General features: G+C 45.4%; 2 protein-coding genes across 2 annotated transcripts in view; both read left to right on the top strand.

Moving 5' to 3' along the window:
- The window catches only part of LOC142893456 (cornifelin homolog A-like), a 197,833-nt gene that overhangs the window by 51,579 nt on the left and 119,954 nt on the right, over window positions 1-26,300 (top strand). The gene's annotated exons all lie outside the window — the stretch shown is intronic.
- Window positions 10,799-26,300, top strand: part of fgf11a (fibroblast growth factor 11a) — a 79,186-nt gene continuing 63,684 nt past the window's right edge. The window contains exon 1 of the mRNA XM_076034031.1: window positions 10,799-12,604. Within this exon, the coding sequence (XP_075890146.1) occupies window positions 12,412-12,604 (193 nt within the window). The 5' untranslated portion in view covers window positions 10,799-12,411. The remainder of the gene's footprint in view (window positions 12,605-26,300) is intronic.

The following is a 26,300-nucleotide window of genomic DNA, read 5'->3' as shown; positions in this document are numbered from 1 at the left end:
AGCCATCCACCTGTCAGCTGGACCCTCTCCCTATGGTTCTGGTTAAAGCCTGCCTCCCTTCCCTGGTTCCCCCAATTTCTGCCACTCCTCTTTCTTGTCTGCAACTGTTCCTGCATCTTTTAAAACCACTGCAATAACCCCAATACTGAAAAATCTGGTGCAGATCCTACTAACCTCAATAACCTTTGTCCTATTTCTAATTTCTAATCTTCCTTTCATTTCCAAAATCCTCGTAAAAAACCATAGCCACTCAACTCCACTCTCATTTATCTCAGAACAACCTGTATGAACAGTTCCAGTCTGGTTTCCACCCCCTTCATAGCACAAAAATTGCTCTTTTAAAATTTTCCAATGACCTCATGATAGCTGATTCTGGTTCACTCACTATCCTCATCCTCCTAGACCTGAGTGCGGCCTTTGATACCATCTGCCACTCCACCCTTCTCAATAGACTATCCTCCGTCGGCATCACACACACTCCCATAAACTGGTTCAAATCCTATACCTCCCTGGCCTCACTCAGTTCATTCAGCTTAAATGTTACGCATCCTCGACAGTACATTAGCTTTCCAATCCCATAACATCACTCGGTCTGCTTATTTCCACCCGTGCAATATCAACCGCCTCTGCCCCTCCCATACCATTGCCATCCTTGTTCACAGCCTTGTTACTTCTCGCCTGGACTACTGCAACTCCCTGGAGGTCATTGACAAATCCATGTTGCCCAGCAAGTTGAAAATCTGGTGCCTGCAGTTCGGATTGCTGCCTCTTATGTGGCCACTAACCATGTATGACCTCACAGTCACAAGAGTTGAGAAGATGGAGATGATGATAACCTCTTATGTGAGAAAGTGGTTAGGGCTCCCCCGTTGCTTTAGTAGTGTATCCAAGTATGAACTGAGGTTACTCCAGCTGCCCCTTTCTATTCTCACAGAGGAGTTTAAGTGCACGGAAGTGAGACTGGAGATAACCCTGACCGAATCAAAAGATACTGCAATCCGGGCTGCTGCCCCAACCTTGGAAACAGGAAAGAAGTGGTCGGCTAAAAGCGCAGTACAACAAGAAAAATCTGCTCTCCACCACATTGACATTGTGGGCCAAGTCCAACATGGAAGAGGTGGCTTGGGGCTGGGTGAAAAGCGACCCTGCTGGAACAAGTAAGCCTCTCGGGAGCGCTGGATGGTGGTTGCGGCTGAAGTCCGCTGACAGGAGGAGTCAAGCAGGTGTGCCAAGGCTGTGTCGCAGGTAAAACGGGGCCAGTGGATGAGATGGGAGAGTGTGGAAAAACAGGACATGTGGGAGATGGAGTCAAGTAGGATAAGTTTGCTCATTCGATCTATCTATCCTTCCTACCCCTACAAATCTCAACCAATGGGTGGGTGAATATCCATCATGCTATGTTTCTCACAAGCTACACTCAGACACATCCTTCTTGGCTGTAAAGTGAGCCTCTCCCAAGGACGGTACACTTCGAGGCACAACCAAGTTCTTAAGTGTCTGGCTGCAACACTGGAAAGCAGGAGAACCATCATCAATGCTCAGCCACCCTGAGTAACCAACTCAGCCAACTCAGTTGCGTTCATTCAAGAAGGGCAACAAGGACAGCAGAAGTTTTCACCAAAGACCAGATTAAGTGAACTGGAGGCAGCCAGAGATTGGCAGATGCTGGTGGATGTGGGCCAACTGCTCACCGTTCCACCAGAGATAGTCATCACCAAACTGAGGCCTGACCTAGTCCTGTGGTCCAACTCACAACACAGAGTGTACTTTGTGGAGCTCACGGTCCCCTGGGAGGATGTGATGGAGGAAGCCTTCGAATGAAAGAGACTGTGCTACAAACTGCGCTGCAGCAGAGGCAGAACAGAGAGGCTAGAGAGCAAAGGTCTGCCCAACAGAAGTTGGATGTCGGGGCTTTGTGGCAATGTCAACTGTGAGGCTGATAAAGGACCTGGGAATCAGTGGATAAGTCCTACGCCAGGTTATCAAGCAGCTGTCCAGGGTGGCAGAGCGGAGTAGCCAGTGGCTTTGGCTGGAAATGATGCGGTTGGGCAGATGCAGAGGGGGATGTCTCCGGTACGCCAGAATACACTGCTGAGTAAAGTAGGAACCCACTTGTCCTTGTAAAGTGTCTGTCCAGCCGTCTCAACATCATAGCGCTCAAGTCTTCAAGTTTGTAGGTATGCGGTCAGGCGCAAACTTGGCTCAGGGAGTAGGACGCCCCTGCCATGCAGAATTCCCAGGCACTTCTTCTGGATCTTCTAACATCATGTCCTTTGTTTTCATACAATCATACAATTTCAGTAAAATAATATGATTAAACATAATTTTATGTTTTACATTATCTTTTAAAGACTCAGCCCACTTTGGAACTAATTAATGTTATATTAATGTTCTATGATTATTAATGTTCTCATCAAATTCTTGTGAAATGTTTATTTAAACCTGGCAAAAACATGTAAGCTAATGCTATTGGCAGCAGCCACTGTTACAAACCCCTTGTTCTAGTTCATGGTTCATATATCTTCTAACAGCAGTTACTCACTCTTGTACCTCCGTACTCCTTGTATATAAAGGGAGCTAGCTGATAATGAAATCCATGGAAAATTGGGACTGATTAAAGTTGGCAAGATGAAAGCGCAAGATATGAAATTTTAAAAAGTGAAATGTGCTGTGGTGTGTTGGCTTGTCCAAGAAAAAGTCATACAAAAGTACTATGTTCTGGAAGGTTTAATATTGAAAAAACAATCAATCTTGTGCATGAATTCCCCGTTGTTAGGCCAGAGGAGCAGTACCAGTTGAGTTGAAGGACTGCCGCGCTGCAGGAGTAATATTACTTTTAAGTGGTTGATTAATACATTTTCTCTTTTTTTTCATGAATTATTATCCCAACAGTGCCTACATTTTCATTTTTATCATGAACAAGCCACTAATCCTGAGCTGAATTTGATCCACATACCTCTCTCCGCCAGTGCTGCTATTTGCTACTTTTCCCCAAGCCATCCTTTGCTTCAGGGGGTGGCCCACTCAAGCGTTGGCTTTACATGATGGAGCCGATGTCAGTCTTGTCAATCATGCCAGAAGGAGAAATGTCTTGTGGCTACTGCCGTGTTATTTGTAATCCCTTAGTGATAATGTGTAATCCAATTAAACAAAATCCCTCCTGAACAAACTCTGCGATAGACTGCTCATATAGTATATCAGCACAAATTTAGAATGTACATTGGATATTTGCAGCTTGCTGTGAGAAAACTACCATGCACATACTGTATTTTGCCGAGACTAATACCATCAAAGGCCACTTGACTGTCTCTCTTCCTGTGCCAGGCAGGCTTGAAGACAGAAGAAATGCTGACAGCAGAGAGAAAGGGACAAATAACTTTCATGCGGGAAATGCCATAAATGTTGGGATTATGAAATAAAGGTTGTTTTAGCAGCGGACAAATGCTTCCATATTTCTAATGAGAGCTAATTTACCCCAAGGAGGGATTGAGAGGCTGATCTGCCTTTGCAAAGGTAGAGCAGTGACACGATCAAATAAAGATGAAACCATTAGTGGGGACAAAGGCTGGGAGATTAAATAGAACCGGGCGGGTTAGATAAAGAGTTTAGAATGATGGGATTAGGAATATATGGGCGCTGCGCTTACATTTTCCCTTGCAGTGTAATATTGGCAGCAGAAGTTGTTCACAGGAGCAATTTTTCCAAATAGCCAAATTTACACATGTGGGACCAGTGACCAATCATAAATCAGTCACTGTGCTGCTCTTATGCTGCTCTTGTGTTTGCTCAATGGATAGACTGTCAGATTGAAGGCATCTCAACCGTATCACTTTAAAAAACAAAAAAAAAAAAAAAGTGTCTTTTTTTAAGCATGTAAAGCAGCTGGATTGATGATATTTCAAGACGCTTTATCCACATTGTCTCGCACGAACGTGAATGAATGTTCAGCAGTGGCCGGAGGGGCTGTTTGGCACAGATTGGCAGCCTCACTTCCATCAGTCTGCCGCAGGGCAAAACAAAACGAGATGTAGCTTACCACCACCAGTGTGGCTGAATAGTGGTTTCAATGTAAACGCTTCGGGTGCGTTGAAAAGCACGACATGAGATCGACTTCAAAAGCCAGGCTATTCTGTTGATAATGCCGGTGTTCATGTTGCAACCGAGTCACTGGCGTCTCATTGAAAGCATATAGGAAATGTTGCACTGTTGTCTCATTGTCAGATTTGAACCGGAAGCAGATGCTATGATATGTTGTCTTGGAAAGTCCTTCAAATTCAACAGATTTGGAAACATTTCACCTTGCAGGTCAGTACTGGGCATGATGACTTGATGGTGATGCAACAAATTTCTTGTCTTTTGAGTAGACAATCGAAACAAGGCGATGATCTTTCTCTTGGTGAAAATGCTTTGACTGCTCTCCCAAATGTTGTAAAGCCACTGTACAGCAGTGTCTCTGCCCACAACCACCCTCCCCCACCCCAGTTCGCCATCACTCTCCCCCTCCTCCTCCTCTTCTATCCCTCTTTTCCCCTCTCTGCAGATCATGGCAAGCTAATCTCAATCTGTTTCACTGTGATATGACACAACAGCTCCATTGCAGCAGCGGTGCCAGCCCGCTGGGCGCGCCTGCCGCCAGTGCCAGCAGCTCACCGTCTGCCAGCCGGCAGCCGGCACCGAGAGCCCTGGCTCTCCACGCTTCTAGCTGGGGGTTTTCCGACTGCTTCGTCCAAAAAAACTCTCGACTGTGCTACTACAAAAGTGTTATATGCCCCTCATCCTCCTCTGGAGCCTGTTGTCGTTTTTTTTTTTTTTTCTTTTGTTTTTACACATTCAGCTGCCTTTGAAGTGCATGTTAGACTGTGGTGTCACGCTGCTCTCTCCGCCGTCACGGAGAGCTTTGCGAAGAGTAGGAGCGAACACGGTGGCTTCCGTGCAGGCCTCCTCCGCCGCTAATGTCTGTTCCTCCAAATCCAAATGTAATCAAGGATGGCTAATGGAGATGCAATCAGGAATTGATCTTGCTCTGATGGGATTGCAACCCACTGGTTTAAAGGGTTCTGAGCTCCGCTTGGAGGGGTCCATGTATCACTGGTGAACCGCAACTTGATGGGCAGTCCTCGATGAACAATTGCTTAAAGCTTTTTAATTAGATCTTAACACGAGGTGTGTGTCTGTGTGTAGGCGTGTGTGCGTGTGTTGCATGTGTGCCTTCTCTCATTCCTGTATTGCAGAAAGTGTGAGTGCAGACTTTAAAGCAGTGGCTCTGTCATAACTTACAACATGATTCCTTTTTATTCAGAACATTCTTTAGAACACATAAACAGTTGCCAATTACTGTGTATTGACAATGTAATCTCACCTTGAGTAATTGATTTGATCTCTGAAAACCTTATTCAATGCTCAGGTTGTCCCAATGCTTGGATGCAATATTTGGAGGCTTGGTGGTTGGTACTCTTTTTGCTACCTTTTCTTGTAACTTTGTAAATGATTGAAACGTGACTTAAATTCATCTAATGTGGCTCCTTTCACTTGTGATTAAGTGCTCTGAGACACTGAAGGTGGAAAAAAAAATTCTCGCATCCTGTTGTTGTCCTCAACACCTTCATAAATTGGGAATAAAAGTTATTCTCAGATGTTAAAAAGAAACCAAAAAAATGAAATGAAATAAGATACAGCCACTGCTCCAAATGCCATTATATAAGAGCCCTTCCAATGCTGTGATGATGAAATGAAAGAATAAGCTCATTTGTGAGGACGGTGCACTAAAGGGATGTAAGACAAAAAAGAAAAAAAAATAATAAGGATGGTAAGTTTTACTCTTTATTTAGTATTTGCCCTACTTCTCACACATCTTCTAGAAAAAGTTGAAAAAAAAGAACAGTATGAGGGCTGTGCGGCTGCTTGAAAGTGCGAGAATTGTCTGCTCTGCTCTGCTGGGTGTTGTCTCATTCTACAAGACAATGGGTCAGCTCTCTCCTCCTCTTTCTTTGCGCTACTGTGTCTCTTTAAGCATTTAGAGCTGCTACTTTCCTCTTCCTTCTCTCTCCTTTGTAAGAGCCCAACTAATGCGCTTTCCCACATCTGCTCGTTTTGTTGCTTTTATCCTTCTCTTTCATTTCCCCTCATGTCTGCGTCTTTCTCATCAGCATCTGTCTGTCTCTGTACACAACAGCAGCCTCCCCTCCTGTCTCCTTGCTTGTCTGTTTGTTTACTTAATTCATATCTGTATGGCGTCTCCGCCCAGTCATGTCCCGCCCTGTCTCTTCAATAACACTTTGATGCTTTAACCTCCGTTCATGTGTCCAGATGTCTTGTCTGCACATGAATAATCCTGACTGTTGTCTGCAAAAGAGATGTGCACGGGGGGTGATGCACTATGCAACACTGTGTTCACAGATGGGGCAACTGCTGCTTGGCTCAACTCTATTCAACAAATAGTGTACTCAGCAACAGAAACACACACACACACACACACACACACACACACACACACACACACACACACACACACAGTAGAGCACTGCAGATGAGAGAAAAACGTCTGTTCCTTGATCCATGTATTGTTTCACAGACTGCCAAAGAGCCTTTTTAAAACCGGTTCCCTTTCATTTTTGCAGTAAAGAGCGTGTTCAGAGATGCAGTGACTCACAGGGCCTGGCCCTAATTGGCTTGATTCTTATATGAAAAGTGCCCTCTTATCATGTAAGTGGACCCTCAGAAGATACACTTGGAAAAGGTGTTGCATTTTAGAGTTTTCTATAGAGAGTTCTGCCAAAAAACCACTGAAACAGTGCAACTGTGGTTTGCAGTTGCAAGGTGGAAGCTCAGGTCATCATGTCATAGGAACCATGTATATGTGTGTGTATACATACATATATATATGTATATATATATACATATATATATATATATATATATATATATATATATATATATATATATGTGTATATATATATATGTGTATATATATATGTATATATATATGTATATATATATATATATATATATATATATATGTAACATTCACTTTAAAAAAAAAAAGTTTCTTCATTTATTAAAGCGGGAAGGAACCCTTTGCATGTTGTTCTAGTTTTGATAAATTAAAGTCAAGTTACAAAGAGAGAGAAAAATGTAGAGCTGGATTATTGGAGCCAGAAATAACAAATGAGCCAACACACCTCTGAATAATGAATCTGAGATTAAACCGACCTCCACAGAGTCAACAGATAGAAAAACTGCGGGGTGGGGGCAGTTACATGAGGAGCGACAGTAGGCGGGGAAAGATGGTGAGTAACGTGAAGAGGAAGAAGTGGATTTGGATGGATTACACATCGGAGGGAGGTGACGACACAAAGGAAGCCGTGCTGACTGACAAATGTTTTTTATTCTCAAATGAACTGCAGCACGACTCAGATTTGACGGTAAATTCGCTCGGCATTTTCCTGACAAATCACATGTCACCACCCTTAGCTTGGGTGATGCTTGGTTCTTTAAATGACACACTTAACACATTTATATCAATTTTTATTGTGCTGCTTGGCAATATAACTTATTCCAAAAACTCTACAGAGCAGAAACGCTCAGTTTTACCTCCCTGCTGTTGCATTGTTGTACCTTTCACCTGCTTGGGAGGGGGGAAAACAAGGCCCTGAGGTGATCTGAGAGTGTGAAACAGACACCTGGCTGGGGTTTCTGTCACCAACCAGCGAGAGGTGACATTAGATAGGGCTTCTTTTTTCTTAGAAGTGGAGCAGGCAAATGAAGTAAAAGATGCACTGAGGCCTTCACTGACAGGCTCATGTTTTATAACAAACATTATACTGTTATGAAACATGGGAAAACTCAATTTTACTTAATATCGGACATTTTAATAAGGATACTGAAGTCATGCTGATAGTTTTTTTTGTTTTTTTTTAAGCCAGCTTCATTTTGAAAGCGTGAGTGGATGTTGCTCGGCCACTTTTGTAAAAACCGGCACTAGAGGGATAAGTAGAGCATCACAGTTTTTAAGCCTCGGGACAGTGACCGAGCTGCCAACTTGTGGAACAATCACAGCAGCACAAACTGCATATATATCTTCCCCGCCTTGCCCTCTCCTGTTTTATTGTCTCTTTGTCTCTGTGTCTGTCTCTCTTGGCCGCTGTTCTTGTCTGTCTCCTTGGCATCTCCGCTCTGCCTCCTGGCACTCTCTGCCCCATGTCTTGGCATGGCCTGCCGCCGAGTGATGTCTTCATTGCCATCCACCAGCGTCTGTTTCTCTAAGACACCCCCGCCCAACACACACACTCCCTCCTTTTGGACCAAAATCTTCCCTGCGTACCAGATTCACTCCTCGGCTCGTTGATTGAAACGTTGTCCTTTAATCGGCCCGGCGGTTCAGCCGGTGGCGTGGAATTCTCTGTGTCAGCGTTGGCCGAGTCTATGATTTAAGAGGAGAGGAAAACTGTGGGCTAACTTGGGAACAAAGTGGGTTTTTTTTGCGAGGAGAGGTGTGAGGGATGCCCTTGAGTGGGGAGTTGGGGATAGATAACCCCAGCGCTGCGAGAGGACAGGGCAGAGAGGAGAGAGGTAATTACGTTATTTAACAGCTCAGGAACCTGCATTACGTTGGCGGTAGGTGACTCTGTGCGTGTGTGTGTGCGCGCGCGCGCATTTGTCTGTGCGTGTGTTGGGGAAATCCTGCAGGGTTTTCTCTTCTTGCTCCCTGCTTGGCCAGCAGAAACAGGGAGGGAGAGACCAGTAGCAGGTCTGCCTACGAACAAAGAATCCTCGTATCATTTTACATCAGCTCTCTCAGGGGACTGCCGGGGGGAGGGGAGGGGGGCGGAGACGCGCACTGAGGCATTATTGCTGTGCTGTCATCACAGTTTTATGTGAACCTCGTATCCTGAAGAAGAGGTGATTCGCCCTTTTCTTTCTTCACCTTCACTGTCTTCAACTGCCTTTGATTGCACATCATAGAGATGCTGAAATCCATTTTTTTCAGCCTTAAAAGTTCCATGTGTTTGTTTCGTACTCTCTTTTTATTGTCCATTTTGTCCAATGGTTATTTAGTAGAGGAAAAAACGTATTTTTACTGCTTGTTTAAGTGGTGTGCAAAAAACACAGTGAGCATACTCAACTGAAGACGAACTATCTGAAAACACAGCAACTCTATTTTAAAGTCCAAGGAACGAAAATGGATTTGTTTAATGTTTCTTCTGTTTTACCCCAAAAAACAAACTCCCTAATTCAGTCTCAATATTTGAAAAGCTTAAAAACTTCTAAATCCATTAGTTCAGTCTTTGTATTAAATCCCCCCCCCAAAAAAAAAAACATAAAAGAAACTTGTTGTTATACGATTACTGGCAAGGGCTGACACAATCCTAAATGGACTGGCAGTGAACCATCAGCGTTATTCTGTCTGGACTTCAACAAATCTGCCCCTGTGGAGCCCCGTTTGAATAGAGGCCAGCAGAGAATTATAGTGATGTCAAATGAAGTCAGTCTGGAAATACAACTCCTCTCTGAGGAGTTCACTTTAACCCTGATATGGTGCTGCCTCAAGCCCCTCGTGGTTTTCCCACTATTTTTATTTTGGCTATAAATCGAAATAAACCGGATTATTTTCTGAGTTGTCATTATGGCAGCTTGAGACTTGAGGTTAACAGCTTTGATTTCTGCTTGCCGTGATATTCATCAGTTCTAGCAAAGACCCCTGGCAAAACAAACAAACCCCCCCAAAAATGTGGATTTTGGTGACTTATACTAAGTCAACTTTAAACTTAAATAGCCATGATATTTGGGTTTGCTCTGCTGTCATATTTGGCAGTTGGACCCTTAGGTTAAAATAATACAATAATAATAATAATAAAAAAAGTCTCATGATTACCCTGACTTTTTCCCCAGCATCACTGAAGTACAAACTGAATCACAGATCTGGTTAATAAAGACAAGTGGCAGATCAGAGAATGCATTGTTCTAAAGACGTTTTGGGCTTGTTGAGCGCGACCCAAGATGCCGGCAGTTTCTTTCTAAGCAACTTCTACGCCCTGGGCGATGTACTGTTCTGCTAATCCTGCCAAGATAACGTCGAATGGAGGCGGCGATATCAATGCGAAGATCCCTCGCTCGCACAGAAAAAACAAGCTTGACCTAAACGACTTTCTGTTAGGCCTGCACACTCTGAAATGGTCAAATCAGCATTAGCCAAACGAGAGTCTCTGACCCAAACGTTTGCAAACGTCCAGATGAGAGAATCTCCATCCGCCCACACCGGACGGTTTTCCTCGCCTTGTCTTTGACTCTGCAGAAGTGCAAGGTGTCTGATCCGCTGCACTGTGCGATGCATTTATGGATGATGAGACTGGAAGTGATTCAAGGTCGACGTATAGATACCGTGACACGTTCTGACTCAGGCGGTGTCACGCCATTTATACGTCCTTGTCATCGCCGGGAGCGCGGCGATGACAAGCTTTGCGCGGTTTGTCTCTTTAAGCCAGCATCACACGGAGGAGGAGGAGGTTGAAGGTGGGGGAGGGGAGGGGGTAGTGGAGGTTGGGCAACCCCGGCGCTGACCTGGCCCGGCCCGGCCCGACACGACTCGGAACCTCAGAAGTGACGGCAAAGAACGTGCGAGACGTCGAGAGCGGACGAAGGCACGAGAGTGACAGAGAGGGAGGAGAGGAGGGAGGAGAGAGGAGGAGCGAAGGAGGAGGGTTTAGAGGAAGAGATTTGAGGGAGTGGGGGGAGGGGGGGGAAAAGGGAGGGAGGGAGGGAGGGACCATGTGAAGCACGCTGCCAGCTCGCCCTGTAATACACTGTGAACAGGGGGAGCGAGAGAGCGAAACACACACACGCATACACGCTGCCTCTGCTGCACACTCTCACACCTTCTTACTCTCCCCTGCACACACACACACACACACACACACGCACACTCCAACTTGCACGTGCGCACTCTGAAGTGCCTCGTCCGTGAGACACGCTCTCTCTGCGGTCTCCCTCGCTCTCTCTCACAACACTTAGACACGCACACACACACACACACACACACACACACACACACACACACGGACTGGCTGCACTGTGCATCTGGACTCCACAGAACTCGACTGGACGGCTGTCATGAGCCACGGACGCCACTGGATCCACCGTAAGGCTCAGCTACCTGCCAGCGCCTCCCACTCACTCACTCAACTCTCCCTCTCTCTCTCCCTCTCTCTCTCTCTCTCTCTCTCTCTCGCTCTCCCATTCATTCATTCCTCGTTCTCCCAGCTGCGAGGTGGCGTGCGAGGCTGAAGGACACGGCGCTGCGCTCTGCCGTGGTGTAGCGTAGTTGGAGTGCCCCGTCTGATACGGGGGACCGATAGACTCGCTGCACTCTCTCCGCGTGGGCGAGCATATTTGTGTGTGCGTGTGTGTTTGTGTGTGTGTGTGTGTGTGCGTGCGTGCGTGCGTGCGTGCGCGCGAGCTCGCTCGTCTCTGCCCGCTCCTCTATCCCGGAGACTCTCGCCCCCCGAATGTCACCTCTGTCTGTGGGAAATGCCGGATTTGTCAGGCGTCTGTCCTCTGCCCGTCTTCTCTCAGGGTGAACGCGGGAGGTGATGCCAGGAGGACTTGAGGGACGAGGAGGAGAAGAAGAGCCGCACTCGTCCGTCCTGCAGCGTCCGTCCCCGTCGTCTCGTCCCCGTCCCAGCTGGCGGAGCTGACACCTCAGGTCGGACGGTCCCCTCACTTCTTTCGTCTTCCACTTCGTTCCGCTGTCGTCGTCGTTTGCGACGTTTTGGAGACCGGAGCTGCACTTTTCCTTAAGTGTGTCTGTTTTTTTTTTGATAAGAAAGAAGAGTTGATATTCAAACCTTCAGTTCCGTTCGGCAAGATTGACTTTTTTTTTTTTAAACTGGACTGTCCGCAACCATTTTCTTTTGCCTGGATCCGTTTGGTCATGCGGCCAAAGGTTCGGATCGTCTTCTGGGAGCCTTGAATTAAACTTCCCTGGAGCTCCGGCGGGGCCCTCGGCTGGGACAGAGACTCCGGCGGCCGTCCACCAGTATTTGGATACCAACATGACTCGCCCCGGCAGGGAAATGGTGACGTCCCCAGCTTCCACCTGAACCGACGGCAGAAACCCGAAAGACATTTCTGGAGGCTTTTTGCTCGACGACAACCTGCGTCTCGCCGCTGAGCAGCCGCCACTTTTTGCGGCAGCCGCCGCTTCCTCCTCGACCCCCTCGCCTGCAGCCTCCGGCCGCCACTCGAGTTGGTCCTCTGGAAAGCCGCCCACTCCGCTCCGCACCCCTCCCCCTCAGCGGCGCTCCGTCGCCCTGGGTGAGCGGGCAGGGGGGTGGCCCACGGTACCCCCCGACACCTGGGCTCCACCGAGCCGCCAGAGGCTGCCGTTGAGGCCGCGGCAGGGTCGGCGCCGGGAAGATGGCCGCTCTCGCCAGCTCCCTCATCCGCCAGCGCAGGGAGGTCAAGGACCCCCAGGCCAACCGGCAGATTGCCAGCAAGCGCAAGCCGTGCCCGAAGAGCAACAAGTCGCTCTGCCAGAAGCAAATCCTCATATTGATATCAAAGGTCCGACTATGTGGCAGTCGAGGGCGAAAGATGGAAAAAAGACCGGGTGAGTTTGAAACGGGCCTGTCCAGGTTCTTCCTTCCGTCCCTCCTCCTTCTTCCTCATCTCCCCTCCTTCTTTGCTGTTTTGCTGCTTTCACTGGATAACTGGATTTTGATGGTTGACTTGCCAGACTACAGATTAATCCTCGACTGTAAAGCTTCAATAAAGAACATCCCCTGCCTGTAATTTCCAGTTCCGGGTTTAATCTGTATCTGGAAAACGTCCCAGCCCGTCTTCCTGCTAGCTGCTGCTCAACATGTTCCGTATTTATGGCACCACAGGAAAATGAATAAGTTCAAGCTTAGCGCACACATTTTTAGCACCGACCAGAGGGAATAGACACTGCGAGCGTGGTGATGACTTTGTTGAGGTGCCATGTCAACACATCCCAACACGCGGCGCTAATCTGGAGGCGCAGGACGACGACAACAATGCGGTGATTTACTGTGATATAAAAATGTCAAGAGGCGACTCATTTACAATTCAGGGGGGCCATTACTCTCGCCGTGCTTTGCTCAAGGCAAGTGAAGCACAGTGTGACCTAATTTGTCTTGTGTGTTTTGCATGTTAAATGTAATTGCAAAATTATTCATCAGGGTCTAAATGAGTCGGTGACACCTGATTTGTGTGACGAGTGCGTCTGGGCCCCATGCGGTAATGATTCTTCGACATTACAAGCTGAAGATAAATTGAATTTTTGAGGATGATCCCTTGACGGCGGTGATGCATGTGAGTGACTGTTCCGACGCTCGTGTCCAAAGCGCTGGTTCTTCAGAGTTAATCTAGGTTTGGTGCTTAATATTTGAAGAGGCAGGAGTAGGTGCTGGAGATGGCCATTTGTCTTCAAAGGGAATGTCCTTTGGTGCCGTCATCGTTTTTCTCCTTCATTAGGTACATCATTGAACACTAAGTACAATTTAATTGCCTTTACTTTTCTTTTTTTTTTTTTTGTAAATCCAAGCAACTTTTTTCCTTGTTCATTTTTGTCCCTACCCTCAAAGGTTATATTACCCTTTAAGGTAATATTTTGAGAGCTTCTGTAAGTCCAGACCCCCAGTGAAACAGCCTTGGACAACTACATATTTAAACGTCCTGTAGATGTTGAAAATTGCACATTGAGGGTTCGGTTTACAACCTTCAACAAAGTGCTTGGTTGAAGCTTCTTGCCAGAAGTGAGTGTAGGACCTTCCATACGTTTAGAAGGGGACAAAATGAGGAGGTCACAAAGCTGTGAAGGTCTGACTTTGCTAATTTCTGAGAGTTCTCTGGCAGGTTGAATACACATTCTACTGTGAGACAAGACTAAGATGAAGTAAGTCATGCATAATGTGTCTTTATCATTATTTCTTTCTGTAAGAATTGTACCTTCATTCTGGTTTTTATATATTTAAGGTTTTAATGTCAAATTTGTATGTTCTCTTAATTTTCTTTTTGGGAGATCCCTTCTTGACTTCTTAACATCCAACTGCTAAGGAAGTTCTGGGGGTTGAGACACCATATCAGCCTACCTTCATACGGTTGCCAATCTACTTTCATGCGCTTCCACCTCTGTTATACAGAGTGTGTGTCCTTTTCCTATCCTCTGCCAGTTTGTTTGTGTGCGATCTGCAATATTTATTAGCCTGGCGTGTCAAGTTCATCACCATAACTAAGCGGTGAAGCCTCAATACTAGGAACAGCATCTGCCACCAAGGCGGCTGCGCCCTGTATTGTAACTGCTGCTGTAATATATGTCGGACAGGTCGCGGTAGCGCCAACCCCTGCGCCGTGTCCATTGTTTGAAACTGTTCCATCCTTAATGACTTCAATGCTTCTCACACTCTTATGGATTTATTATGGTAATGGCGAGATGAGCCGCGGGGGCTGCGGTTAGAGATGCATTACCAGCTTAACCACCAGGGTTTGTGATTTACTGGCGTCTGTGTTAAGTACCGTGTGTGGCAGTGTGCGTCTTCATCATTCTCTCAAGGAACCTCCACTTGTGTGCGTGTGTGTGTTCTGTATTGGGAGGACCCCGCTGACCCCTACCCATAAGTGTGCGTGTGAATGTTGACATGGGTGAATATCTCTGTGGGTCCAAGCATGAGGCTAGAATTGACCTGCGGCCAGGCATTTCTGACGCTGTATTTCCGGGCTTCCTCCAACCTGGTTTTGTCCTTCTCTTCCTCCTCCTGGCAGGACTTCTAAGAAGCCCTGCTGAGAGCATTCACTTTGCCTCCAGTTGGCCTCTATTGTCTCTGTTGGCATCATTTGGCTCCTTTTTTTTTTTTTTGGCCTTATTGTACATCCTATAACTTATTGTGCATTTACATGCCTTGCATTTTGGTTAGTTCCTATTGTTTTCTGAAGGCTTTGTTTTTCATGAATTTTTCCTTTGGCCATCATCACCTTCTGTGGGCAGCTTATATTTGGCAAAAACTAAAACAGGGAATTGTTCTTACACAATTGTCGAAAAAACATACTTCTGAGGACACTTTAAAACATAAATTTGCGACATGTCCACACTCATTATACTCGCACCTGACAGTTGAACCGCAATTATTTACAGCATGTCACTATTTTACAAAGAGACGATAAAGATCGTCATTGTATTTACAGCTTGACTCTGTGTCAAATGACGTCTTTGACAGCAAGCGCGGTCATGCTTGAGTTACTAATTGCTCCAAACAGGGCCCGAGAGAACCAACTAGAAGGATGCCAGTAACAGGATCACCAGTCAGACGGTGCAGGTTACAGGCAGGAATAGAATAGTGATCTTGCATCTTTGTAGGTCAGTGGTTCAACATCAAACCCCATGTTTTGTCAAAACAGCTTTATTTTTGGCCAGTTTTGAAACTTTTTGATATAATTTATGGCTTTATATAAATAAGACAATGCACTTACTCTGAGTACTGCACTACACTTATGCTAATCCAAATTGAGTTATCACTGAAAAAATGTTATTTTGTTAAAATTATAAACATATTACCGTTTTAAAAAATGCGCAATCATCAAGAAAGTTCCAGAAAAGGCTAAGAGTATGAAAAGCATATGCAAGACTTTGTTTTCTTTTTTCTAAGGTCTAACTGGAATCCCAGATGCAGTTTAAGAAGATGGGAGTGCAATAGTTCTGGTGTATTTTTTTAAGTGTGGTCAATCGATTGAAATTATTGATGTAAAAAATGAATTTAGATGATCTCATTAATTTGCTCTGATTAATCTTGATTAATGATGATTAATCAATCACTATGCCAAATTGTTGTAGCGTTATTGGTGCAGAAATGAGAGAGTGAAACACTGTTAGATTAAACTGAATATTTAATACTTAAAATACTGAAGTCATTCTGCTTTGTGTTCAAGTTAAACTTGAAAGCGATGATCATCCTTGATAGTAACCTTTGACCAACATTACAAGATTACTAAGGGGACAGTTAAGCGGAAAAAATAAATAAAAAAAGTTTTCATGATGTCAAGATGTTTCCACTACTTAAAATGTAACAAGTACAGCTCATGCTCATTGACAAAAGTAAACATTGTCTTCGTATTTCTATGTGTGTGTGCAAATTGTTTACTTGTGCGTGTGTGTGTGTAGTTGGACGCTTGGGCGTTATCTTGCATCTGTGTGTTGGTGCCGCATTGCATTGTGGCAAAATAGCTGAATAGTTTCCCTTTGTGCCTTTGACAGCCATTGTCTGTCCTGGTGTGACCTGCATGCCTTTCCCCCTCACCTCCTCTTACCTACTGTTATTTGGTGTTCCACTCCACTCTGCTCCACTGCATCCACTCTCTCCCCACACACACACACACACATGCAATACTAATGATGCCCAGGCACTACAGCTCACTCAGCTTTATAACAAGGTCGGCTCGCCCGGCACAAACACCAGCAGCCGTGCACGCTCTTCAGCTGGCCTTCCGTGGTGGACACACACTACTTTGGGTGCGGAGGCAACACAATGTATGTTCCTCAGTAATTACAGACACCTGCATCAACATAAACATAAACAACACCCCACACAGTCTCGCAAACAGATGAATGAGTGCAAATCCCACTCATACACACACATACACATTTATAGGATAAATGAGATTCCACGATGGCTTGTAGAGGGTGTAAGAGATGACCATGTCAACAAGCCGAGGTTGCTGTGTTTTGCGTGTGCGTGCGAGCCCGCTGAGCCGATACAATCTAATGAGCATGTTAAGCCACCTATTGGGTATCAAAGCGTCCACTCAAATAGCTCTCGCTGTCCTCCGACTGCCTGCCGGAGCTCAGTGGAAGCCCTCCTCTCTGCTGGGGACACACTGGAGCCTCAGCAACAGCAGCAGCAGCAGCAGCAGCAGCAGCAGCAGCAGCAGCAGCTGCTGTTTCAACACCTCCGGCAGTTTGGGTTTGTGCGCTGGAGGTGCGACACTGGCACGTCGGCACGCGCTCGCCGGCCGGCGCCGTGCATTCCGCCGCGTGCATGCGCATGAGTCATCGTTGCGCCGTGATTCATCAGGTCAAAGCGGCCCCTCTCATTAGCACACACTGATTTATCAATAATGTGCAGCAGCATTGGGAGCGGCGCGCATTGACCGTGGCAATTTACTGGCCGGTGGGCCGGACGCTCCGGACGGACTGAGCTTGGCGGGTCGAGGAAGAGGAGGAGGAGGAGGGAGCTGGGGGGGGGGGTATATTTCTCTCGCTATCCACTCCTCCGCTCTTGTTCTCTATCCTCTCCATCCGTCCATCCATCCTTTCCCGCCGCCCCTCTATCTGCCGTCCCTTTCTCCCTCCTCCACGCCACTCATTTTATCTTCTCAAGGACATCTGGCTTTTCTCCGGAGCATCTTCCTCTCCTTCCCTCGGCGTCTGCCTGTCGCCCCTCGCCGGTTGTATTTTACCAACCCCGCTCCCTCCCCCTCCGTCTAATCATCTTGTCTGCGGGCCAGTCATTCAGTCGCTGGATGCCACAATGGCAGAGATACTGTAGGTGCTGCGCCGCCGCCGCGTTATGTAACTAGCAGCTCTATTGTTGGTGGATGAGGAGCGATCTGTGTGGAGCTCTCAGCTTCGCCCCCCTCCCCCTTGATTTCACTGGCGTATGCATGTATCAAACTGACATGTTGCAATCACATTTTTAAATTAGGCTGCAATTATGGAGAAGTTGGTTGGTTTCTCTTTTACACTATCATCAATTTCCATCCAACATTGCATAGTATGTGTCAGTGTGAATGTGTCCATCGGTATCTGAAGAATTTCATTCCTGTAAATTTGATTGGATTCTGAGATTAGATTAAGGTCAGCGAGGGTCTCATCGCAGGGTTCTGAGGTCACTTCTGAAATTAGACAACACAAGTAACTGCCTGATTTTACAACCATCATTACCCAAATTTAAGTGAATTACATCTGTGTTTATTGATTAATTTTACTAGTAAATAAACAGCAAATGCCGTTTTATGAGTTTGTAGGAACCTGTTTTTGTTAAACAAACTAAAGAACAAGCAAGATAATGTAATAGCCATTTTTGATCTATCATGTAATGTAAGAGTAATGAATAATACATTCAAAAGCGATGTGGCATATTCTTATGCTTGGTCTAGATTGTACACCCAAAATAGCTGAAGAAAGCGTTCAGTCTTCAGCTTTACCACATAATAGGAATATGTTAAACTAATTTTTAAACTAATTTGCAAACATGTAGGAGATATCTAGTTGCTCTGATCAGTAGGAAATTAAATGTAAAAAAATATATATATTTCAAGTGGATAATAACTCACTTAATCAGTTCAATTAGGGTTCCCATATTTGAATAAGGAGAATATGTTAATTTAGGTAGTTTTCATTACTCCTCTGTTTAATCTTGTGTGCAGCTCTTGTGAAACGCACACATAAAGTTCTGCCGCTGTTCCCCGCTGTTCTCTGAAGAATAAAGGAAACAAAAAACTTTGTTCTCTGAAAATTCTTCAGGGCAAATGCACAAAAAAGAAGAAAGCCAATCCACCTTGTGTGGATGGAGTTAAAATGCAGAAGTGGAACAGCTGTACAGTAAAAGAGTGAATTAAGCCTGCTACCCGCCAGCAGGCCTTTTAAAATGCTTCATTACACCGTTGTTTCTGAGAGAATGCTCATGAAAGCGCCAGTGTTTTCCAGCAGCCTGGACAAGATGAAAGCCGTGTCACATTTTACACCTCGGCTCTGCTGCCGCTCTGACCCCTCCCGCTCGCACGCCCACCCTTTAGCGCGCGGCGCTTTCGCCTGCCCTCGGGTAACAGGCTCGTGCGGATGACGGCATTAGCTAACACTCTCACGGAAGCAGCGCATCTCCTGCGCGTCGGCCACCGGCAGCCTCGGCGTCGCCATCGATCAGCGAATAAAAAGGCGCACGTTTTTTACGCCATGCATCACCTGCGGCGGAAGGCCCTCTGTTGTCTGGCAACGGGTTCCGCCCTCTGCCTCTCGCCACTGCGCCAGATGCTGCATATGAAAATGGTGCCGGAATAAAATGATTTAGAGATGCTAACATTTGGCCCGCCCAATGATCAATGTGGGCTTTCAGTGCCGCCCCTCCCAACCCATTGATTTATGGGGCCGACCACCATTTGTTTTGCCGCAGAGCGTTTTCGGATGCCCATCAATCATCATTATCAGGCTAAGTAGGATATTTCTGGTGGATGGTCCCGAAGCTGCTGCTGTGGGAGAGACAGCGTGTGTGTATTTATGCTGTTTTTTATTTTTTATTTTTTTTTTATTTCTTGGGTTAAAGGTCCCATAATATGCATCAGCTCACTTTAAGTTAGAATTGTCTTTCTCGAAATGTTACACTTTTTTTGTTCAGGTTAAGATGCTATTAATGAGCTGATGGCACGCAAGAGAATTAAGAAATAATCACCTCCCACATAAATTAAAAACATGATTGTACGACTCTTATATGCTTCTAATAAAATTCTGAGGGAAGATGTAACCGCGTATGATTACTACAAAGCATTGCAAACTGCTAACATTATGATAAAAGTGTGAAAATTCATAGTCCGTTTGCCTGTTAAAGGAACAGAATGTTACAAGGGAATTTAATAGCACATCCTGAATTGAATTTTGCTCAGTAGCCTTCGTGGAATTCCACAAAACGGTGCCTCTGAGTCCATCTCAGCGTGTTTCACTCGCCTCCCTCTTCCACTTTCCCAAGGTTATCTGGCCAAGTCATCTGTGGAGGAGGGTTTTTAGGGGAGGGGACGGGACATGTAGAGTAATAGAGCTCAGCTTAACCTATGTTCATTACTTCTAACATGTCTGTAACCTCAGTGAACTGCCCGCAGATGATAAAAGTCCATTCCTTACTTATTTTGCTTGTTCCATTTCTCAGAGAGTAGGTACTAAAATGTGCAGTTCTTGAAATCAGCCCTTTTTGATGTCACAACGGGCACAGATAACACCCTGTGTGACCGTGTTCTGGCCCCCAAAAAAGTAGTTTTTGGTTTACGTCGAGCGTAAAGGTGCTCGCTCGCATGTCTTGAGATGAAAAACAAAGGTCTTAAAATGGGTGTAAAATGTGACCTTTAAAGTTAGCTTGAACAAGTGTGTATGGGAGGTGTTAAGTTGTAGGTGGCGGCATGAAATTGGGGTTGTGCCCTGTTAGGAATGAGGGAATCACATTCTTGGCTCAATGTGGCCATGGCACTTTAAGCACCACAAGTCTCATCTGGCGTAATGAGACAGGCCGGTGAGGCTGAGGAGTTTCCAGATTAGGAAACTCTGCTCTTCAAATGACCTCCAGCTGAGACCACACACACACACACACACACAAACACACACACAGTCCTGCGGTGACGCATGTCCTCATGTGTGCAGATGTTGCATGTGTTTGTCCAGACCGACGCTCAACATCATTTGCATCAGACTATTTCCTGTCTCTGCCGTCTGGAGGGTCCACATAACAAATGACGACCAGCAAGTGTTGAGTCAGCATCTTGAAGCCCGCCACTTACCCACCAACACAACCTTTGCTTTCCTCAATGTCAAGAGGAAGAAAAAAAAAAATCCTTGCACAAAGAGCGCACTGCCCCTTTAATAAATGCCCCTAATTAAATCGCAATATTAGCATTCCTGGGACAGTAAAGGCGTCATTAGCATTTTATATGCAATCAATTTGCCGCATGGTTTGCGTGCGGAGCCGAGTGGGACGTGTGTCACATGGCGATGCCAGTTTAGGGAACAGAGACATGCGCGTTCACGCTCACACACAAGTACACGCACGCGCACACACACACACACACACACACACACGGACTACAGTTGTGCAAAGGCAGGCAGCATAAAAGCCTCCTGGCTGGAATCCCAAACTAGACAGAGAGACGCAAGCGCACGGAAATACACAACAGTTCTGAATTCACAAAAACAAAACATCCACACAGACTGCACTGCTTTGGGTCATGCGTGCAATCAGTGATCCTTCAACTAAATCACTTTTTCAGTCACCAAAGTGACTCATTGATCATATGATATTTTTAACCACAACTGTTCGTTTCTCTCTCTCTCTCTCTCTCTCTCTTAGTCTGCAAGTGTGTGTGTATATGTGTGCGCGCAAGAGTGATCGACACTCCTCAGAACAACTCGGACTTGCTCTCAAGTGATGTGCAAAACCTGACCGCACTCCTGTGGGAGGATTGCCCGCTTGCTTGCGTTGCACCAGCGTGCATGTGTGTCTGGTAACGTGTTAATTTGCTTTGATCACAGAGACTCTGGCACCCGAGGGCGGTGTCGGATTTACTGACAGGTGCTCTGGACCAAAAACATCAATTCCCACTTGTACATCATTGGTTCTCATTTATCCCTTTGACCGCCCACTACCAAAATGGCAGCATGAATGTTTGGGTTAAATTTAGAAATGGTTCTGAAGAGTTCTATGATTGAAGTTTGACCTCCAACGATTTGTCTTCATGGGCCAGCTGACATACAAATCAGTTCATTTTGGTGACAGCTGACAAAGTGACTCAGAATATACTGTGTGTGTGTGTGTGTGTGTGTGTGTGTGTGTGTGTGTGTGTGCGTTTGTATATATGAATGTATATGAATATGTGTGTATGTATATATGTATATATATATATGTATATATGTATATATGTGTATGTGTGTATATATATATATATATACATATATATATATATACATACATGTGTGTGTATATATATATATATGTGTGTATATATATATATATATATATATATATATATATATATATATATATATATATATATATATATATATATATACATGTGTGTGTATATATATATATGTATATGTATATATGTATGTGTTTTGTTTTGTTTTTTACTGTGAAAAAATGAGTCCCGTAGATCAGTCCATCAGCTTGTTTTCTTCTTTTTCTTGCCCAGATTTCTGTGTCTCCTGTTGTTGTTATTTGTTTGATGCGTTGCTTCATTGAGTTCTCCCCGGTTGCGAAGGCGCAAACAAATGAAAAATACAGCAAAGCCAGAAACTCTTGTCCTTTGGGTTCGAGGCGTTTGCAGACTTGTTTGATCATCTGTTTTTCAGCCCATCAACGTCTCAGTTCTACATCAAAGCGGATCCACTGTATTGGAACACGAGGCCGTCTCATCAAGTGCAACATCTGTCTCCTGCAGCTTTGGTGCAAACAAATGCACCGAAATTCCTGTGTAACGAGTTTCTGTGACGGCATCCTTAGCCTCTGCACGTCCTTTGCACCTCCTCGTCCCACATGCTCCACCACACATGTATGCTGCGTTTTGCTGTACTTAAAGAGCTGTCGCTAAGGCGTTACATGAATAACCCTGAATAATGCAACTTGTGCCTATAGGCGGCGGGGACGGGGCGTTCCCCGCAACACGGCGCATGGCGTTTTGACCCGACGACGATGCACTCGCGCATAACGCAGATTAGCGCCACGCTCGCTTCGTTGTTTCCGACGAAACACGGCCAATAAGAGAGGCAGGGGCGTGCTGGCGTGCAGCCGCTCCACGTGTCAGCACCTCCGTGCACACGGATGATGAAAGGGGGACAGGGTGCACTCAGAGCTGTGATCTATGCCGGATCAGCCCCCTTCGGGGCGCGACGCACGCTCCGGAGCGCACATTTGCGGATGTTGGCTCGGGACCTGCGGCACACGCACGTGTGTTCTTTGTGTTGTTGGGGTGGGATTGGAGGAGGTGAGTGGGGGTGTTGGCATGTGTTTGCCGCCTTTGAGAGACACACAAGTGGTGTTCGGGGTCGAGGGAGCACCTTGCCGGTTTGCGCCGTCGGGTCTACCGGTGAGTCGTTCCCCCCCCGCGGTGCACGAGCACAGGTGTGTGAAGTGTCCTTCACTTAAATGTGCCATCAATCTGCGACGCTGGAGTCACGCCAGACCGCAACCTTTGCCAGTCCCCGCACGCACCAACGCCAAGTATATATAAATGTGGGCTCTCTCAGAGGAGACGTTGCGTGCAGAAGCGACGAGGGTTTTCACTGAAACTGGCGGCTCTGCCGCTGCCATTAAATTATCAATCATTCAATTAGACTCTCAGTCTGACGAGGAGCTGGGAGGGAAAGATGCAAGCGAACAGCGACGGAAGCCCCTTTTGGAAAAACGTTATCAATTCAAGCGTTCAATCAGACAAGCCAAAACAAGGTGTTAAAGGAAACCGGGAAGGGAAATGGTTCAGCGTAGCAGCTGAGGATGGACATCATTTATTCAAGTCCAAACTAAGTTTTAGAAGACATTTCTGCAGTGCCATGCATCAGCGACATACCGCTCTTTGTTTGAATGCCACAAATTGTAGATGACACATTTTGTAATCACTCTATGCCTTTATGTATGGAGTCGCATACATGCACTGAATGCTTGTGCTATGGCATGTGCACATTTTCTCCAGATAGCAGTCGTGGGATGATATCTCATTGGTGAATAAATTAAAGCTAAAAAGCAGCAACGTAGCAGGCAATGTCCCTCAACATATTAAAATACCTTTGAAGTGCAAACCATTCTGCTAACCATCACTCATTTATGTCTCAAAAATGTGCATCCAGCCATTTTCAAACCTGCTTCTTCCCGAGCTCAGGGACACGGGGGTCTGCTGGAGCCTCTCCCAGCTGTCATAGGGCTGAAGGCAGGGTGACACCCTGGACAAGTTGCCAGTTCATGGCAGGCCACATCGAGACAAACAACCATTTACGCTGACAAACACACCTACGTGCATTTTAGAGTTTCCAATTGACCTCACAGGCATGGTTTTGGAGCGTGGCAGGAAGCTGGAGAACCTGAAGAGAACCCACGCAGACACAGGGAGAACATGCAAACTCCACACAGAACGGTCCCAGAATCGAACCCACAACCTTCTTGCTGTGTGGCGGCAGCGCTAATCACTGTGCCACCGTGTCGCCCGTCTGAATATCCAATTGCTTCAAAGAAATGAGGACGCTTAAAAGGCTGTTTTTAACTGCGGCTACATGGCACCTTGTAAATCTTATGAAGGGTCTGATTTACCTTATAACAACAACCAAAATCCATTATGGGATGGGCCTTATAGCCCTGCATTGTTTTCATGAAGACTGACAGCAGTAAGGCTCAGTGTCACAGGGGCTGTTGTCTTCTGTATTACATGCAATGCATGACTGCGCTGCTGTCTTGACTATGCATGCAATGTGCATTGAATCCCTGATGTGTCCACTGAGTTATATCTATATGTAAGAGAAATGTGAAGACATTTTCAGAGAAAATTAGATGAAGGAAACCTTCGTTTTTGTTTTTATTGTTTCTGTCCTCAGTTCAAATAGGTACTTGATTTATATATTTGTTACCATATGATTCTCAAGCTGTCTAAGCAAAATTTAGCGTTTTGTTTTCAGCCTGCTTCAAGAATGCTTGGCTCCACTAGTAGTGGGCAGTTTTGAGGTCGTCTCGCAAGGCAAGATTCGATCCTGATTTCCTGAATTGTCCATTTTAGCACACTTCCTAAAAAGTAAAGTGAGCAAAAGAGGTCAAGGTTTTCTTTTCTAAACTTAGGAAGCCACATTATTGTCACATTGAGACACATTATTGTTAGAAAAAATATTTAAGTGATTTGGGTAAGCTTGTCTTTTTTTTTTCTTTTTTTTTTCAGACATTCTCTCGAGATCGTGGAGATCATCTGCTGCTTTGAGTCAATGTATTGTCAGGCCTCCCCTCTGGGCTGCTGAGCCATGAAGGGCAGGGATTCACACATATTTATCATCATTATTTTTGAACCATTTCAGCTTTATTAGACATTTTGAAGAGGCATAAGTGACGGCTTGCGGTGACGGTTGGGCGCTGACATTCACAAAGGTCACAAGACGGATCTCGACACATGAAGTTGTCTGCGCGGATGGCTCATATCTGGAGAACACCTCTCACTCCGCACTGTAAATCATGCACTGTGTATAAATTGATGCATTAACATATGTATGCGTGTTCATGGTGTTTGGTCTAATCTATTTAAGGACATGCAGAGATGAGGATCGGGAGCATTAAATCCTCATAATGAGACAAGATGATATAACTTATTCAGCTGAGTTTCCATCACAAGTTAATGTGACAGTGCAGTCACTCAAGGAGAGGATCTGATTCTGACACCGCATCCGTCAGCCTTTAAGTTCCGCACTACATCATGCAATTTACGCAACCACATTTCAGCGTTTCATCGGATGTTGTTCAGTGCCGAGAATGTTGATCATGTAATGGAAGCGTGAAGAGATGACTTGCTTTTCCAGAGGATGGAAGCGGGTAGATAATGATGGCAAGCGATGTGGGATCGGATCGCTCAGTAACTTAAATTGCATGTGGCAGAGAACAAGATGTAATCAGGGAGCTGTGTCCAATTAGACAGGCCAATGAAAGAGTCACACCCCGCTCATTTGGTGTGATTGTTTCGTACATTTTGTGTGTCCCTAGTATTGTAAGTTTCATTGTCGTATACCCGGTAAGCCAGGTTTCTAGTTCCACGCCAGTTGAAACCTGTGAATCGTTTAGAATTCTGAAACTGTAATTCTATAGAAAAAGTGCAGAGTTAATTTCAGGCTCTCGTTTTCTTCAATTTGTCTGATCTTTTTTGTTCATATCCTGTGGAGCACCTTTGCACGATAGATTCTACAAAATAATGACAAAAAAAAAATGCAGACCCAAAATGTATGTATAGCAGTTGTTTACAGCTTTGTTTTGTTTGTTTTTTCTTGAAAAGTATTTTGTTTTTCTGAAAAGCTTTATTGTATCATTGTATTTGGAGGGGGGCAACAAAAAGGCATAATTTGAAGCAGTCTAAGAGAGTGGAAGTGAAATCTGGCAGGCGGTTGAGATTGGTGAATTTGGACATCACTTCTTTCAGAACTTGGTGTTTAAGCAAATGCAATAAATAAAAACTGGATTATCGTTAGTATTAATCGTGACAACAACATTTGTGAAATGTAGCTGAATTCTGCTTAGTATACGACACGGTTTTAATCCATCCATGTAGTAGTTCATTGTTTGGTCTTTGGGTAACTATAGGAGTTGTTTTGGTTCCAGACATTATGAAGCAGTGTGTCATTACTGAGACATTAGTATAAACTGTAACTGATGTAAACTGACACACCTGGACTTCCGTGCGGCGCCCTCCCTCTGTCTCAACACGGTTACCACAGTAAACAGCATTTGCCGCCGCCAGACGCAGTTTTGAGTCAAGTGTATGTAAATTCATTTACATTTATCAGGCACTATCAGCAAAGCGGC

Source organism: Nelusetta ayraudi, unplaced genomic scaffold, assembly GCF_046127955.1.
Source record: "Nelusetta ayraudi isolate G7.1 ecotype Tasmania unplaced genomic scaffold, CSIRO-AGI_Nayr_v1 ptg000042l, whole genome shotgun sequence".
Classification (NCBI taxonomy): Eukaryota; Metazoa; Chordata; class Actinopteri; order Tetraodontiformes; family Monacanthidae; genus Nelusetta; species Nelusetta ayraudi.
The sequence above is the reverse complement of the archived record's forward strand: the minus strand, read 5'-3'. Positions and strand labels throughout refer to the sequence as shown.